The sequence below is a fragment of the Ochotona curzoniae genome, unplaced genomic scaffold (genome assembly GCF_017591425.1).
Source record: "Ochotona curzoniae isolate NIBS_2020 unplaced genomic scaffold, NIBS_Ocur_1.0 scaffold_2453, whole genome shotgun sequence".
NCBI lineage: Eukaryota > Metazoa > Chordata > Mammalia > Lagomorpha > Ochotonidae > Ochotona > Ochotona curzoniae.
Genome location: NW_024467094.1, coordinates 12,426,340 through 12,444,115, shown reverse-complemented (window position 1 = coordinate 12,444,115; position 17,776 = coordinate 12,426,340). Strand labels below are relative to the sequence as shown.

Sequence of the window (17,776 nt, the reverse complement as noted above, 5' to 3'; positions counted from 1 at the left end):
TTGCCTCCCTAGAGCCAGTTGTCCTCAGGGGGAGTGGCTGTGGCTGTGGCTTGCCCTGGGGCCAGCTGTGCTGGGGGCTGTCCCTCGCTCTCTCCCTGGCAGTGACATGAGTCACCTGGTGGGCACGTCGGTGGTGGGAGCCAACTGACTGGAAACTGGTGGGCAGCTATCCATAGTTTCCTTGGCAACGGAGGATCAGGGCACTCCCAGACCAAGGGAGCCGCCCTCCTGCTAGCCAGGAGACCTGGGACTAGGTGGGGGCACCAGGGTTGAGTCATGAGAGCTTTGGGGGGAAATTGAGAGCCAGAGGCCACTGAGCTTTCTTGAAGGAGGAGATTTGGACCAGCCTCAAGAGGGGAGCCAGGTGGATATGGGCACGGGCAGGAAGCTTCTCTGCGACATTCTCCACAGCCACCAGGACAGGGGCAGTCAGTCTCCTTGCCTGTCATCGGCCCCTTCTTTAGGGGTAGGGTTCTCCCACTCCTGCCTTGGGAACGTTGTCAGCTGTTCTGGAGGTCCCGTAGCAACCACACCCACACCGTCCCTCCTTTCCTTAGCAGTTACTACTGCGGGCTCCTCTCCTGTAGCTGGCTGCAAGGGTGCGGGTGAGTCCCGGGCAGGGAGTTTGCAGGGCGAGTGTGGCCACTAGAGGGTGCAGTGCGCAGAGCAGAGCTGGGGACCAAAGCAGAGCTTGCATTGGAGCACTGAGGTTTTCACAAGGGCCGATCTCCCTAACAGGGAACTGCAGAAGTTCACTTGTGAGACAGGACACCAACTGAGAGCTTAGGTTGTGTGTGCTGTGGGAGAGGTGAACTTCCTTGAGGGGCTCCTGAGACAGCGTTCCCAAGTTCGCACTGGGCCCGCCCTTACTCTGGTCTCTTGGTTTAGCCTGTGTTTGGTTCTGCCCGCTGCTGTTCTTGCTGCTGAGCCCTGTGTGGTGTCTGGTGTGTGGCTGGTGCCAGTGAGGAGGGGAGGCTCATTGAGGCCCATCAAGGGTGTGCTGAGTCCCTGGCCTTTCTCCATCTCTGGACTGTTCCAGGAGAGTAGCATGTGGCTGCCAAGGGAGCGTGAGCACACCTGGGCAGAAACTCCCCGTCCAGCTCTGCAACCCTGGTGTTCCTGGATGTGTTCCCCACTGTAGTTGTGGGGTCATCTGGAGCTCCCGTCCCTTCCTGAACACCTCTGCAACACCCTGCTTCTTCTCAGGAAGGCCTAGTCTGGGAAGAAGGAGTCAAGCCAGGCGGGAAGAGGGTGGAAAGAAAGCTCACTGATTCATTAACCAAATGTCATCGAGCTATATTGTCTTTTAAGCACCCTGCTTGGCATCACGGGTGAGACCAGATGAATAACACACAGTCCTTTCTCCCAGTTCAAAGCAGGCAAGTGCACAGGTGCTAGGAATGCAGTGAGAAAGAGGTCAGGGCAGGGGAAGGGGGGAACGAGGGGCCCTTTCTAGTGGGCGGGGCTGGACTGGATGTGTATGTATGTGCGTACATGCTGCACTTGCCTGTGCAGGGCACAGCCCCAGGGCATTTCTGTCCCAGGCTGCAGGCGCTCTTGGCATATTGCTCCCCAGCAGCTGGTAGGAGGCCAAGGCAATCCTGTCTTTACTATTACTTTAATGCAGGGTTACTTACCTTAAGCAGGAGTGTTTTCCTGAGCCTGTGCACGGATGCCAGGCCCTCAATCAATTCTGTTGGCAGTGTCATTTCCGCCATGACTCATCTTCCTGGGAGACCCTGGCACGGCTGCCAGTGGTCTCCGGAGCTGTAGCTGGAGTGTGCTGTGTGGCTGTGCCCAGTCTTCTCTCTGGGGAGTTCACAGCCCCTCAGCTAATTAGGTAAACTCTGGCAGCAACAGCATCTCCTGTCCGTGAGCTGGTGTATACTTTCCAAAACTCTCTCTCGTACAGTTCTATTTAAAGCTACGCTGCTGATGGAAACCTTGTAGAAGATGCTATTTAAAGGAACTCCTTTGTCAGAACTAAAAACCCTTTTGTCATGTAGGTTAACCCTTCAGGTGTTCTGTACTATCTAACTTGTAAATGTTTACTCATTTTTATTTGTCTGCGAGGCAGAGAGAGATCTTTCATTCCATTCCCCAGACGCCTGCAACCGTCAGGGCCAGGCCAGGCTGAGGTCAGGAACCCTTGAGCCATTGCTGCTGCCTCCCAGGTACACTAGCAGGAGACTGGATCCCAGGTGCTCCCAGATGGAAGGCAGGTGTCTGAGTGGCAGCTCCACCTGCTATACTGTAACACTAGCCCGTGCCAGTTTTTAATGGCTTGTCTGAAGTGTTTTTCACCTGCCCATGCCTCTTGTGCCTCCACATGGCTGAGTCCTCTTTTGCATGTTTCTCAAAATATTGGCCACAAACGTGGTGATTTGAGAGGTGATTTTTGGTGGCCCCTGGATGTAAGCTTGTGCGTTTATAGTTGAGTCTATAATTTAATGCACATGAGAAAAAAAACAGGGCCCATGCAGCTTGCCTGTAAACTTGCCTGTAAAGTGTGCCTAGGCCAAGACTGCTTCTAAAGAGCCAGTGCTGTAAAGAAGAGCCAGGGCAGATGGTGTGCAAATCACGGCGACACTGGAAGGGCAGGAGATGAATAACCTAAGTTTGGAAATGGACCTGACCTGCTAGGCAGAACAAAGAGTTTAGGGTTCACCCACTGGGCGAGGGGCAGCTGCAATGTGGCCTTTGCACCCCAAGGTTCCTCCTGGTTCTTTCTGTTATAAATCGTGCTGTTGAAGAAACCAAAAAAGACTTGTCTGAGAGGAGAGGGAGGGCTTTGCTGTGCACATTCTATCAGCCTGGGGAGGAGCTGCTGAACTGAGGCTGCTGCTGGGCCCAGTGGCCTCTGCTCTGAGTGGGTCCCAATGGGTACTGCTTGCAAAGCAGCCTGGCCTCTTGATTTATGTCCGTGGGGACTCAGCCCCCATGAGGAGGCCTGTGACTTTGAAGCACAGCCAGGGAATCATCCTTCATGGTTGTGTTGGATAGGAAAGATTATGTCTCGGCTTAGAGTTGAACCACGCTTTTGGAGGCTTTGTTTTGCCTCTGCAAGACTGGGCATGAGCCAGCCAAGCCTCGTCTGCAGGTACTGACTTTGACATCTTTGAGGTGAGGGCCTCTAGCTGGTACACCTATGGCCTGGCAGACTATCAATGCCTGGGGACTGTAGGAACGGGCTCACTAGAACTGCATTTCCTAAGCCCTACTTGGGGAGGTGCCACTGAGAAGGCAGCTCCTCTGTGCCAGTGGCTGGCGGGCAGCATGACCTGGTGTTGGGGTTCTGGGCCTGTGGACTCCTCTGGAGAGCTGCTTGGGACAGAGACCCCCCCCTCCTCACCTGTCCATTTGAGACCTGTTGTGTCTACTTAATATGAGGGAGGGAGGAATGAATGAGTGTTGAGCCTGGTGTTTGAGGAGACAAGGACAGAAGAATCAGTTTCTAGACAGTTCTTAGCCAGGAACACATCAGCTCTGAGGGAAAGCAAAGCAAATGATGGTGCGAAGGCCAGAGTGGGAGCTGAGGAGCAGGCGTGGTGGAAACACATATGGAATTTAATTACATCATGAAGCTCTCTTACAGCCCGGTGGCAGCCCCAGTAGAAACTTGGGATGGTAGCCCAAGAAGTGGGGTGCTCACTGGGGGTGACTGAGCTGTCTTCTTAAAGCCCATCTTGGATTATAAGGTCAGCCTGTGGCAGGCATGGTCTTGCTGGTTTGGGCTATCTTGGGAGCTCAGGGGTCAGCTTGGCCAAACTGGGTGAAGGTCTGGGCTGCAGATGAGCTCATGTTAACCCTGGTTGTGGTCTAACCAGCTCTGTAGTTCAGCTCATGGTGTGACCCAGATGGCTTCCCATGGAGTGCATTTGCCAAGCCCTGGAGCAGAGCCTTGGTTGGTCAGGAGCAGGAGGGGAGCACAAGCCTACAGCGTGGAGAGTACGCTCTCTGCCAGGCATATGCAGCAGCATGGAGACCATTGGGACCTTGAGCCTATGAGCTGGAGGCCAAGCTGATGCAGGCTCCAGCAGCTGGCCGCCTCTACTCTGCACCTCCTGGGGAGGTAGCAGGGAGTTTGGGACAGCACCTCCCAGACTGCGATTCCACTGAAAAGGGTTTCGCCTAGGTCCTGGTACCCGTGATGCCGTCAGCACACAGCTCTTGTCCTTCTTTTGAGGCTGGGACCTCACATCACAGATGCGGTTCACCACGAACTTAAGAACTCACACCACACCTGTTTGTTTTCTCATGTGGAAGTCTTGCCCAGCCTGGCAGGGCTCATTGGCTCTGGGCAAATCCAGGGGAATGAATGTGTGACCTTGTCTAGCCCAGCTCCTCAGAGTCCACTGCATGTCTGGGCTCTTGGCCCCATCCTTTGCCTTTGAAGTTAGCCATGCAGCATCTTCCTGTGGGCTCCTATCTACCCTCATGCCTTTCTCGCCTCCTGTTTATGAAAATCCGTGTGGCTGCGTGGGGCCCACCTGGGGGGCCCACAATGCTCCTCTCAGCTCAGATGTCCCTGTGTCCACAGGCTCTGTTGTCACATTCACAAGTCTCAAAGATTTAACTGCTGGAATTTAGCGCTCTCTGGTGGTGGGCAAAAGTGGGAAGTAGGGAAGGTTACTGTTTTTATTTTATTTATTTTTTATTTAAAGAAAGATTTCACACATCCATCCAGAGATCTCCCATCCTCTGATTTATTCCCATTTGGCCACAGTGACTGTAGCTGAGCCAATCTGAAGCCGGCAACCAGAAATCTCCCACATGGTTCCAAAGTCCCAAGAACTCTGCTGCTCTCCCAGGCCACAGATAGGGAGCTGGATGAGAAGTGAAGCAGCTGGGATCAGAACTGGTGCCTTTGTGAGGTCCTGTAGCACTTGTAGGTGGAGGATTAGCCAATTGAGCCATCATACTGGCCCTTGGGATTCCTGTTCTGTCTGCCCCAGGGTCAGGTAGCATTTCAAAGACTAGGGACAGCAGCTATAGCACAAATTTGACAACTGGGTTGCTGGGAAGAGGCCCAGGACTAAGCTCCCCACCTGGGGAATGGGTGGGAAGTCTGCCCATGTGACTAGGCCTGTGTGAGCAGTTGTTCTGAGGCTTGCTAGACTCCCTCAGCCTAGGATAAGGGTGTGCATTTGATGAGAAGAAGATGTTTGAGATCCCAGATACACGTCCGATGCTGGTAGAAGGAATATGGAAGTGAGGGAATCAGCAGAACAGTGCTGTGTGAGGACCTGGGTTGGGGGTCCCACTCTGCTGGCTCCCAGGTTAAGTCTTGCTTCCATTTGTGTGCTGGAGAAATAGAGTAACCACCTCATTGGAGTGCCCAAGTCACAGTACTTGCCTCAGTGGGTTGCTTGGGATTCAGTACCCTCCTCAGTGGGGTGCTTAAGGATCTGGACCCATCTCAAAGTGCTCAGAGAGCAGTAGCCATCTCTGTGCAGTGCTTAAGGCTCAGTAGCAGCCTTACATGGCATACTTGAGGACTGAATGAGAACATGGAAAAGATGTGGAAGGCTCAGTAAGCGTCCAGGGCCTGTGTCAGGTATCCCTGTGAGGCGCTGGGCCCTGGGGAACAGGAGTGAGCTGCATGTGTTGCAGAGGTCTCATGACAAGACAAGACAAGACACACATCAGGTGCTGCTGGGAGCTTGGGAGTCCAGAAGAAGGCAGTGAGACTTGTGCTGTTTTGTCTTTTTAAGGATTTATTTGTTTGAAAGATAATAGTCTTCCATTTGCTGGTTCACTACCCAGGCAGCCTCAGTAGCTGGCACTAGGCCAGGCTGAAGCCAGGAACCAGGAACTCTGTCTGTTGCTTCTTGGGTAAGTTAGCAAGAAGTTGGGTCAGAAGCAGAGCAGCTGAGACGTGAATTGGTGCTCAGATCCAAAATGCAGATGCCACAAGCAGCTGCTCAACTTGCTGCATTGTGGCACCAGTCGCTCCTGCTGCATCTTTAAGGAGCGGAGGGATGTAGTGGAAGAGGCCATGTTGGAGCAGGAGTGGTGAGACCTGAGTTCAGAGGCCACTGTGGGAAGATGGGAAGGGGAGAGGAGGCACTGGGACCAGGGACACTGTGGAAGGAAGTGCAGGATTCCATGTCATTCTGGTCTAATGTGTTTCCTGCTGGAGAGTAAGTCATGTGAGAGCAGGGATTTGTCTGTTTCCCCTTGCATCCCCAGGCTTTACGAGCATGGGTGGCTACTTTTTGAATGAGCAGATAAATGACCAGATAGCCTCCTTGCATCCTGCCAGTAGTCCGTTTCTGCAGTACTAGCGTTAGGTCATAGACAGGCGTCAAGTGGAGAGTTGTTCTCCAAGGACTGCCCTGGCCGTGAGGAGCAGGCCAGGTGAGCAGTCGGCTGGAACAACCTGGGCAGCAGAGTGGGTGCTGTGGGCCCACAGACAAGAGGAGGGGTGTGAGAGGGTCCTGTGGCAGCTTGGAGGGCTGGGGCCTGATGTGGGATGGAGAGGGAAGGAAGAGGGACTGGGGATGGCTCTCGGGGGTTCTAGGGGTCAGGAAGCCTGGCTCGTCCTGCCGTGTCAGGTGGCTGCATGCTGGCTGAAGATACTGAGGAGAACACAGGGGCTGCTCACACTCTTGGGAGGCACAGTTTTCAAGGAAGGAGGGGTGCAGGGACAGAATAAGGGCTGCACATGGCCCCCGCTGTGGTGGGGTAGAGCTCCTGGGGACAGGGAGATGTCGACAGGTGTCCTGGGAGGTCACAGGCAGGGTTCCTGCTTCCTCCCATTCTCTGAGCACTCCTCTGGGAGCCCTTTCTGTCTCCTGCGGTCCCTGCCCCAGTTGTAACTGGTGGTCCTTCTTGGCTGTCTGTATATCCCTCTGCCCCGTTACACTGCCTGCCAGGCACTGGGATGGATCTTTAGTGTTCACCATTGTGAAGTTGACAAACAGAGAGATGGGCAGGAAGGTGGGTGGGTAGGCCACGGGATAAATGGATGAAGAGACAGATAGGTGACAATCAAATAAGAAAATGTGGTATGCAGGATAGAAAAAAGAGCAAGATATGAGCAGTGGGAGAATGAGTGACTTCGCTGTTCGGTTTTTGTGTTTTCCAAATCTTCTGTAGTAGTATCTGGTTTTAATTCCCTGTGAAAGTGTCCATTTAAAAGAAGAAAGGACCCCCATGGACATGGGTCCCCCTTCTCATCAGCTGCCGGCCTTGGCTTTGCTCCAATACAGGTGGAGGCGGGGAAAGGCCTGGAGATGCGGAAGCTGGTGCTCTCGGGGTTCTTGGCCAGCGAGGAGATCTACATCAACCAGCTGGAAGCCCTGCTGCTGGTGAGTACCTGCACCGTGCCTGCTAGTGCCCCTGTCCAGTGGCACCACACATCTATCTGCTTGAGGAGGAACTGCCCTTCCCTTCCCTGGGGACATCTGTGCAATGACTCTTCTTACTGCAAGACATTGGGCAGCCAGGGGCACTACCAGGAAAAACTGGTGCCTCCCAGCCCTGACCCTTTAGTGCCCTGCTCTTGGAATGGCAGGAGAAGACACACAGCCAAGCTGGGAGGAGCAGACAGTCCCATCATCTGTAACCATTGGCACAGTCATCGCTAATCAATGCAGAGCTCTGTCCTGTGTCGGGAGGGGCTGGCTGTCTTCTCCATACTGTGCTCCAGTTATCTGTGCAGATCAGTCAAGTTGAGACCTCTGCATCCTCCCTGGTCCAGGGCCTTCTGTCTTCCTGGGAAACAGAGCCATCAGTACCATCCCAAGCCCCTATGAGGGGGCTGTAGTTCTGCTGAGAACTGCTGTGGTTCTGCGGGGTGTTTGACCTGTGCCAGCCATTGCTGGGGATACTTCAGTTTCCGTCCCAGGATGGAGGTTTGCTTGTGAGAACCACAGAGGCGGGGGCCATGGCAGTGATTTCCAGCGATGAGCATACTGCACAGACGTAGATGTTTGTGCCTTGGAGAAAGGCTGATTAGCTGTGTCTGCCTATTATGCAGCATTATTGTGGTTCACAAAGTTCTGTGCAGTGGGGGTGTGGAGCACTTTGAGATAACAAGACGTCATCAGACAAAGGAGGAGTAAGAAAGGCTGAAACAGATCAGTAAGAACTCAATTCATGCAGGCGTCGTGAGAGATGCATTCCTGTGCCGGCGTGATGTGGGATGTTGTCACCCAGTGTTCCAGGGAATGTAAGTGTTGCTGACACAAGCAGTGGTTAGTGAGGTGCGGGGATGCCGTGCAGCTCTGGGCTGTCTCAGATCTCACTGGGAGCATATTGAAACACACAGTGGTGTTTGCTGGGCAAGGGGCCAGTGGGTAGATAGAGGTGGGAAGTCTGGTGTGTGGCCAGAACCAGGGTGGGACTCCACCCCCCATGAGCAGTTGGCATGTGCCACACATTGTCTTTCAGGTGTGCGCTCCAGCCCTTTGGTTGTGAAATCACAACAGTAGGTCAAGCCAGCGTTTTGGGAGGAAGGCAGAGGGAATATCTGCCGGTATCACTCAGAGTGAGGCTCCAAACTGTTTTGTGGCCCAGTGGATGAGAAGTGTGTGTGTCATTCTGGACATGTGTGTGCTGTGTGTCCTTTATACACTTCCTGAGCCTCATTTTCTCTCCCGAAGATGAGGCTGCAGTGGGCCCCACCTCATCGTGTCCAGGAGCATCCTCCCACCTCCTCCACATGAATGTGCTACCCCAGAGGCGGGGTGCATCCCGAGGCCCCAGGGGATGCCTGGAAGTGCAGGTGGTTGCCACACCTGAGAGTCGGTTGTGTTTTCCTATACTTACGTGCGATCAGCTTCAGTTTTTACATTAGCCAACAGTAGCAATGAGGCAATAACAACAATACACCAAAGGGGGAAAGTGACATGCATGTGGCCTCTCTTGAAGAAGTCAAGTGTTTTCAGAGCCTGGGTGAGCCCTGGTTGTTGAAATCGCAAAGAAAGAAACCATGGGTAAGGGGGATGCCACAGACATACCACACCTTCCCCTCTCATCATGGGGCCAGCAGGACCGGGTGGTCCCTCCTAGGACCTGGTCCAATGCTAGGACCCAAAAGTGCCAAAATACCCTCTGAGGGCTGGGGGGCAGGTAGCAACAGCGACACTGCGAGATGCACCTTCTCCACCATCCTCACTGTCTCCTTTACTGATAGGACGCTCACTTGAAGGGCTCTGCTCTGAGTCTGTGCTTGTCCTTCACACTGAGGGCCTTCAGCAGGTGACCGAACCCATATCGAGTTGGGACACAGGCTGCGCCTCTCACTGGCCTGCTGTGAGCTCTGTGTGTGTCTGTGTGGAAAGCACCAAGAGCAGAGCCTGTGCATTGGCTGGCGCTGCAGGCAAGGCAGGTCAGGGCCTATCTGGTTCCATCCTCCCAGCCTGTCCCTGTAGCAGGGAGGTGCCTGTCCCCACAGGGTCTCCCCACCTGGATGCAAATAACAGATTTAGGGGCCAACATGACCCCTCCCTGTTCAGTTTTGTCTTACAACTCTTACCCAAAAGGCACAGTCTGGGGTAAGGGCCCCCGTTCCTGAGGGTCTTGGGCCAGGACCCTTGGTCTCCTCATCTCTGATTCATCCAGGTTCCCATGTGATTCTTTCTTGAGCAGGGGCTCTAGGGAGGGGAGGAGGCAGCAGGTGGAGGCCAGCTCTGGGGCAAAACCTTCCTCACCACACTCCCTCCAAGCCTCAGAAACAAACTTGGGAAATAAATTGTCCCTGCCCTCCCCATGTCCTCGCGGTGTCCTCCCCTGCCCTTGCCTTAGCCCTTGCACTGTAAGGGAGCTGAGCCCTCTGCTGTTCTGGGCGGTAGGATAAAGGGGCCAATTTCCAAAGGAAGAAACCATGCCCTCCTCCCACCCAGACCCCACAGCTCTGCTCCCAGTGCTGTTTTCTGTTTGCAGTTTAACACTTCCTGGTACACAAAAGCTGGGGGTGTGCCCACAACTGCGTGTGTACACACAGGCTCATGTGAAAACGTGGCACAGGAGCCTCATTCCCGCCACCACCATCACCACCCCTGGCCGGGGTAGGGGTGGGAGGAGGAACTGCTGGCAGCATGAGGTTGGGGAATCTTCTGGAACATTGCCGGGCAGTGAGGGCAGGGGTGCTCTCTCTGTAGTTCTGAAGTGTGGATGCCAGGGCGGAAGTGGGAGATGAAGGAAAGAAAACAGCAATATGCATCCTCATTCTGTCTCTCGCAAATTCTGGGAAACAGCCTTGGGGTCTGCCTTTAGCCCATGTTGGGAGCCATGGGATGTGGGGCTGTTGTCCACAGCACTCCCCTCCCCTGGATCACCGCTGGCTCTGGTCCCTGCGAGCTGCTGAAAAGTTCATAGTCCCACTGCCTCTCAGACTCCTTATCTGTAAAACCTTGGCCCTCCTCCCTGGGCCCCAGAAGGTGGAAGGCGGAAGGCGTAGACACCATAGTGTATTAGCCAGGCAAATTTCTCGTTCCCATTTCCAGAGGCTAGTTGCTGGGGGACAGAGTAAACAAACAGCCAGGTGAAGTCCCAGTGGCAAGTTAGAACCAGCCCAGGCCTGTCTCCTGGAGAAGCTGAAAGACTGGGAAATAGACAGCAAGGGTTGAGGGGGCGGGAGGGAGGTCTGGAAGAGAGGAAGTTGCTGCCAGTAGGCGGCTGTGTTGGGACAAAGCCCTGCAGGCTCAGCCAGCCTGGGCCCTCTTCTCTCCTCCAGATAAAACTCGGGGGGGTTTAGCACAAAAGTCCTGGACCTGGTCCTTGTCGTGAGAATTGTGTGATTCCCCAAGTGCAGGCATGTGCCTGTGACTGGCTGCTGATCAGTATCTTTATCTTCCCCTCTTACAAGCACCGCTGGGCATTTAGGAGGCAGAGCCTTGGTATCTGGCGGGTGGAGGTACAGGTGTATGCTTCCCCAGCTTCTTCACCATGTCCATGGGGACTGTGCCAAAGCAGGGGCAGGGATGCGTGGCTCTGGGCCTTAGGCCCATTGAACCCTCCTCCTTGGATCCTTCACAGAGAATAAAGCATGTACTCTCACCTTGGGCTGGGAAGAGAAGAGCATCCTTTGTCCCCGTGACTGGTTCTCTGCCTGGCTTCCCCAGCCCCCACCCCTCTGCCTGCTCAGGTCTTCCCCAGCTCTGAAGCCCCATTCCCATCCACCTGTCAGCCTTGAGCCACCTGCTTGGTATTCACGGTCCAGTTGGCTTATACCTCTCTTGTTTGGGGCTCATCTTACCCACATTTTCAGGTTCTCAAGAACAGGAACTTCAGACCCTATAAGTAACTGGAAGAGAAGAGTGGACCCTCCATGTAGGTAGGCCTGGAGCCATGTCATACTATGATCAAGGGCACGCTCCCGCTCTCCCATGTGACACATCACCCAAAGCTCTGACCTGGCTGCAGACCTGCTCTCCGCTTGTACATCACACACAGGAAGCATACTGGCTTCTTCCAGTTCCCCTCCCTCAGTAGGTCGGGCCCCACCTTAGCACCAGGCACAGAGGAAGTCTGCCTCCTGGAATACCGTGGCCCACCCCACCCTGGCTCCCATGTTCCCTTGTCCAGGAAACAGCACCTCCTGGGGACATTGGACACTGCCCTGCCCATGTCCTTTATTGCTGTAGTTGGATGGTGATTGTTTGCTTTTATACCTATCTCCATTTTGTGCACCGCTAAACACCTGGCCATGACCTTGTACGTCCTTTGCAGGGTGAGCTGTCATCTTCGTGGCAACTAACGTGTAGACTGCCTTGTACATGCTGGGCTCATGTGGGGCACCACGGGTCAGCTGTGGCTTTTAAGCCTCTTGTTGGTCAGTTCTCTGGAAAAGGCGGTGTCATCCTAGTTTTACAAGTGAGACTGCTGCTAACTGCCAGTGCAAGATGGGAGTGCACTCCCTGCTGAGTGCCAGGTCAGGGCTCACTGCACACCTGTCCTGTATCAGGTTGGATGCATACAAGGGTGCTGGTGTTGACAGGGTCAGGAGCAGGGGTTCTGCGACTCCCTGCCTTCTCTCCTTATATCTGGCTTTTCAGAGTTCAGAGGATGAGGGAGCCAGAGGCCAGAGCATGGTTTAAGTGGACGGATGTGGACTTGACCATCATCACAGAAGGCCATAGGGCTACTGAGAGTCTGGCTCCATTTTTGGCTCGTTCAGCTGGTGTTCACTCTGGTGTCCCACAGGGTATGCGATCAGCATGAAAGTCTCCCGTTCTCTTCTAGAATGCTTCTCTTGTTAAAATGCTCATTACCTCATCCTATGAGACTGGGGTGCAGCTCTAGTGTTCCCGAACCCAAATTCTGCCCCTCACTGCTCTTGGACCTGTAGAGTAACCCTCACACACTACCCAGAGGCAGGAAGCATCAGCCTTCTCTCATCCAGACAGTGGTTAGCCATGTTCCTTGTAGGGCTCCTGGTTGTATAGTCTGACTTGGAGAACACTGAAGAGGGTGTATCCCCGCCCCGTCACCCCCACAGTCCTTCCTCTGGGTGTTGAGGTGATGCCAGTAAAGGGTCCTGATGACACCCTGTGCCTTCAGCCTCACCACCTGCAGGCCTGGTTGGAGCATCCTAGAGAAGACAAGACCACAAGGGACAAGGGGTTTCCTTCTCCTGTCAACCCTGAAGCTGAGGCTTCAGGCCTGCTCCATGGGGAAAATTCTGATACTTGCTTAGCAAGCTCTGCTGTAGTACCGGAAGCAGGAAGAAGAATCAGGTGCCACCTGCTGCCCCCACCCCAATGGGAGTGACAGGAACCTCCCCTGGGCCTTTTCAAGAGTGTGTACTCATCAAGTCCTTCAGCCACTTTCTGTTCGTTGAAGCAGCTGAGGGGTCGCGTTGGCTGCGCTCCTTCCCTCAGCGTATGATGAGGATGCTCCAGACTCAATGCAGGGAGCCACTGGGAGTGAGCACAGACTAGAGGTGAAGGGTGTGCTCTGGCAGCTGCCACAGGTCCTTCAGGGCCGCTGGACCAGGTCCCTCTCCTTTTAAGAGCGTGTGCCTTGTTGGGACCTGTGACAAGCAACCCTGTGACACAAGTTATGCTTTGGGTGCCCAGCCCTCACTGGCCTTGTATAGGCAGGCAGGAGGGGCTGAGCTGTGACAGGTGTGCCCTGGGATCACCCACACTCCGGCTTACAACTGTGCTGCTTTCTGTCCCTTGTCCAGCCCATGAAACCACTGAAAGCCACGGCCACCACCTCGCAGCCCGTGCTTACCATCCAGCAGATCGAGACCATCTTCTACAAGATCCAGGACATCTATGAAATCCACAAAGAGTTCTATGACAACCTCTGCCCCAAGGTGCAGCAGTGGGACAGCCAGGTCACCATGGGCCATCTCTTCCAGAAACTGGTAAGTCATCTCTCATGGATAGAGTGACTTCCTGCAGGGCCCAGGCAGCACCGCTCATGTTGGCAGAGAACCCCGGAGAGGGCACAGGGCAGCTTTAGCCCTCTGGTCTTCTTCAAGGCCTGGTCATTGTTCTTCAGGGATTCTGGACTACCCTCCTTTGTGAAGCCTGCAAGTGGTTCCAGGGTGGATTGTGGCCACCTGCATGGCTGCTCCTAGGAGAGCCCTGTTCCTCTCTCCCCAAAGGCACCACTGGAACAGCATGGAGCGAAGGTTTTGGAATAGAGTAAGGGGGACACTTGGTCCCTTGGCCTTCTACAGACAGAAGCTAAGCCCACTTGGGGGCCAAGGATTGCTCACCCAGAGCTCAGGGCCGACTGCTACTGTACAGTGATGCAGGAGTCTTGCTATGCTTGCAGTGCCGGCATCTCATATTGAAGCACTGGTTTGAGTCCTGGCTGCTCTGCAGCTAATCCAGCTCCCTGCTAGTGTGCCTGGGAAAACAGGATGGGAGACCCAGATGGAACTCTGGGCTCATGGTTTTGCTTTGGCCTAGCCTCAGCTGTCTGGGGAATGAACCTGCAGGTGGAAGATCTCTCTCTGTCTCTCCTTCTTCCTCTGTCACCCTGCCTTTCAAAAAAAAAAAAAAAAAGTAAAGGTACTTGTTTCTCATCAGAATGCCTGGATTCAATGTCCAGCACCAGCTTCTGATTCCACGCTCCTTCTAATTACAACCTGGAAGGCAGCAGTGATGGCTCAAGTTATGGAGTTCCTGCCTCCCACACAGGAGGCCTGGATTCAGTTCTAAACTCCCGGCTACCGCACCTGGCCTAGATAGCCTAGGACTATTATAGGCATTTGGGGCATGAATCAATGGATGGGGGTGCATATTCTCTCCCTGCCTCTCAGATTCGTTTTGTTTTTGTTTTTTATTTGAAAGGCAGAATAACAGAAGGACAAGAGAGATCTTGTCCTCCATCTGCTGGTTCACTCCCCATAGGGCCACAAAGGCCAGAGCTGAACCCATTTGAAGCCAGGAGCCTCCCAGGTCTTCCACGTGGGTACAAGGCTTTGAGTCATCCTTCACTGCTTTCCCAGGCCGCTAGCAGAGAGCTGGATGGGAAGTGGAGCAGCCAGGACATACACAAGCACCCATATGGGATGCTGGTGCTTGCAGGTGGAGGATTAGTAGACCATACTACCGCACCAGCCTCTATGCCTCAGTTTTTTTTTTTTTTTTTAAGTGGGTGTGTTTCTTGCAAAGACCGCCCAGCAGTGTTGCAGGGGCAAGCATAGCTGCCAGAGCCAGGTGACGGCAGGGTCAGAATGCCAACCCTTCCCCAGCTAGATTGTGTCTGTGTGACTCAGCTTCCTCTCCTGCAAAAATGAGAATACTCCCAGCATTTCCTTTTTGCTGGCACTGTGAGGAGTGAGTTCATACCTGGAGAATGCTTGAAGCCTCCCTGTGTTAGCCATCATTACTGCTGCCACTGGCTCCATGGTTATCAGGAGGTGGCATCCCAGGAGGCATCATGTCAAGGTCCTAGCAGACCCCTGACGCTTGTCCCAGTGAGGGACAGGTGGTCATTGCCCAGCACCAAGTGTTGGAGCTGGCAGGCATTGGGGACGGCCCTGTCTTCCACGCTCAGCAGAGACCTGGGACATACTGGAAAAGCTGTCTCTCTTCATCACAAGGACCTTATTGTCACCTGGGTTCTCCACTCTGGTCTCAGTCCTACAGGTCTGATCGTGACTCCTCCTCCACCACCGTCACCACCATCACCAAGCAGTGTGAACTGATGATGCCTGAAGTTCTGGGGGCCACAGGCTTGGCAAGACCTCAGAGGGTGTGGGGGCACCTGGCACTGGGAAGCAGTTTGTTTTCAGTGGAAGTCTCTGGGCATTTGATTATTCATTACTGGGAGGAGAAATCAGCATCTCTGCTGTTTACTTTATGAGATTTGCTCCAGTGCCAAGCTGCTGTCTCCAAGCAACCCCCACCTCGCAGTTAATGACCCTATGAGGGCAGGTCTCAGCTCCTCTAACAAAGGGTGATGCTGGTGGCAGCGCCTGGGATGGCTGAGGCCCCAGACCCAGCTAGGCATCCAGCTTTCTCCTCCCCATGGGGAAGGGGCCAGAGGTGTCCTTTCCTGGAAGGTGAAAATCACTGATCGCGCTATCTGGCACCTCTTGTAACTGGGGGCCAGCCCCTCTCCCCCCAACCATGCGTTGCTGCTCCTCTGCACAGTTTTTTTTTGTAAGACCAGCCCCTCTGAGGTCGAGACCTGCATTGTTCTGGACTCCTCCTCAGGCTCCTTGGTTCTTCTGCTTCTCCCCAGTTACCCCGACACTTCCTGGAAGGGCCCTGGCTGGCCCAGGGACTCTGGGACCTCTTGCTGCTACTGCTGCTGTTGCTGCTACATCTACAGCTGCAGCCAGTGCCCCTCCTCCTAGGCCCTGGGAGAGCAAGAACTATGTAAGAAGCATACTGGCTGCGTTCTCCAGCACCTGGTGGGAAGCAGAAGCTGAGGAAGTCCAGCAGAAGCTGTAGCCCCTTGTTCCTCCGTTGGAAGCAAATTTAAACCAGAAGATAAATCTAAGTTGCCAATTACTGTTTCCTGCCTTCCCCAGGTTAGCAGTTGTTAAGGCCTGAAGACGCATGGCAAGAATTTTTTTTTAAAGGTTTATTTTATTTTTATTGGAAAGGCGGATATACAGAGAGGAGAGACAGAGAGGAAGATCTTCCGTCCGATGATTCACTCCCCAAGTGAGCACAACGGCCGATGCTATGCCGATCTGAAGCCAGGAGCCTGTTCCGGGTCTCCCACACGGGTGCAGGGTCCCAAAGCTTTGGGCCGTCCTCGACTGCTTTCCCGGGCCACAAGCGGGGAGCTGGATGGGAAGTGGAGCTGCCGGGATTAGAACTGGCGCCCATATGGGATCCCGGGCGTGCAAGGCGAGGACCTTAACCACTTGCGCCACCGTGCCGGGCCCAAGAATTTTTAATTTAAAAAAAAATTAAGCTTTACTGTTAAGGTGGAGTCTTCCTTCACTTCTTTTTTCCTCCTTTTTTTGAATTTTGAAATTTATTTCTGTTTGTTGAAATGCAGAGAAACAGAGCTCACATCCACTGGTTCATTCACCCACATGCCTGCAGCAATAAGGGCTGGACCAGGCTGAACCCAAAGCTAGGAGCCCAGACTCATTCGTGAGTCCCCATGTGGGTGGCAGGAGCCCAAGTACTTAAGCCCTCGTGTGCTGCCTGCTAGGATGTCCGTTTGCAGGAAATTGAGTCAGAACTCAAACTCGGGCACTCTGCCGTAGGGTGCAGGTATCCCAAGTGGTGTCTTTTCTTTTTCCCCAAAAATTTGTGTATTTTTGGAGCCAATGTGGTGGCTCAAAAGTACTGAAATCCCGTATGGTTGCTGATTCTAGTCCTGGCTGCTCCATTTTCAATTCAGCACCCTCCTTATGGAATTGGAAAGCAGCAGAGGGTGGCCCAAGTCCCTAAGCCCCTGCATCCAGGTGGGAGACCCAGAAGAAGCTCCTGACTCCCAACTTTAGACCAGCTCAGCTCCAGCTGTTGCAGCTGTTGGGGGAGTGAACCAGTGGATGGAAGAACTCTCTGTGTCTCTTTCATTTTATAAACCTATCTTTCAAATAAAAACAAATAATTTTTTTTAAGAAATAGAATTTATTTATTTTTGAAAGACAGATTTGCAGAGAGAGAGAGAGAACTGGCACCCTGTATGGGATCCTGGTCCATGCAAGGAGAGGAGGTTTCAGCTGTGCAGGGCCCTGTATCTGTTTTCTTTATGTATCTTTTTGTGGCATTTTGTGTCCTTGTAAAGCATGGAAACAGATGCCTGTGTATCTCACTTCTTGCAATTCAGTCAGTATTCACTTTGAAACATGTTGGTTTTGCTACAGTTTAACACTTTAAGGATGCAGTGGGTCTGGAGCCTTTGTGAGCAACTTTTTCTAGTCCCTCCTTTATCTGCAGGAAGCAAGATGGGGACAGGGGCGGGTACTTGTATCTCCTCCAGAACATTAATATCCACTAGAAATCCATGGAAAGCCACATGTAATGTAAAATGTTCTCCTTACACACATTTTTAAAAAGTAAAAAAGGGTGAAACTAATTTTAAGAATATATCTTATTTATTAAAATCCAAATATTATCCCAATAGGTCATCAGCATTTATATCCTCTTTTTCATCTAAGCCTTTGGAATCCAGTGCAGATTCCATGTTTACAACAGCTCCCAGTTTAGACTGGCTGCATTTCATGTGCACATCAGCCACACGTAGCTCATGCTGCCTTGTTGGACTATACTGCTATATGGTTTGTATGTAGAAGCGGCTTTACAAAGCAGAAGACTCTTTTCAACTTTAGTAGTTACTGACAAATTGCTTTCTGAATAATTGCACTAATTTACACTCCCACATATAGTCT

General features: G+C 53.2%; 1 protein-coding gene across 4 annotated transcripts in view; it reads left to right on the top strand.

Annotated features, from left to right (window-relative positions):
- The window catches only part of ABR (ABR activator of RhoGEF and GTPase), a 173,336-nt gene that overhangs the window by 98,863 nt on the left and 56,697 nt on the right, over nt 1–17,776 (top strand). For all 4 annotated transcript variants that reach the window (XM_041000716.1, XM_041000717.1, XM_041000718.1 and 1 more), the window contains 2 exons: nt 7,215–7,313; nt 13,139–13,324. In XM_041000716.1, the coding sequence (XP_040856650.1) occupies nt 7,215–7,313; nt 13,139–13,324 (285 nt within the window). The remainder of the gene's footprint in view (nt 1–7,214; nt 7,314–13,138; nt 13,325–17,776) is intronic.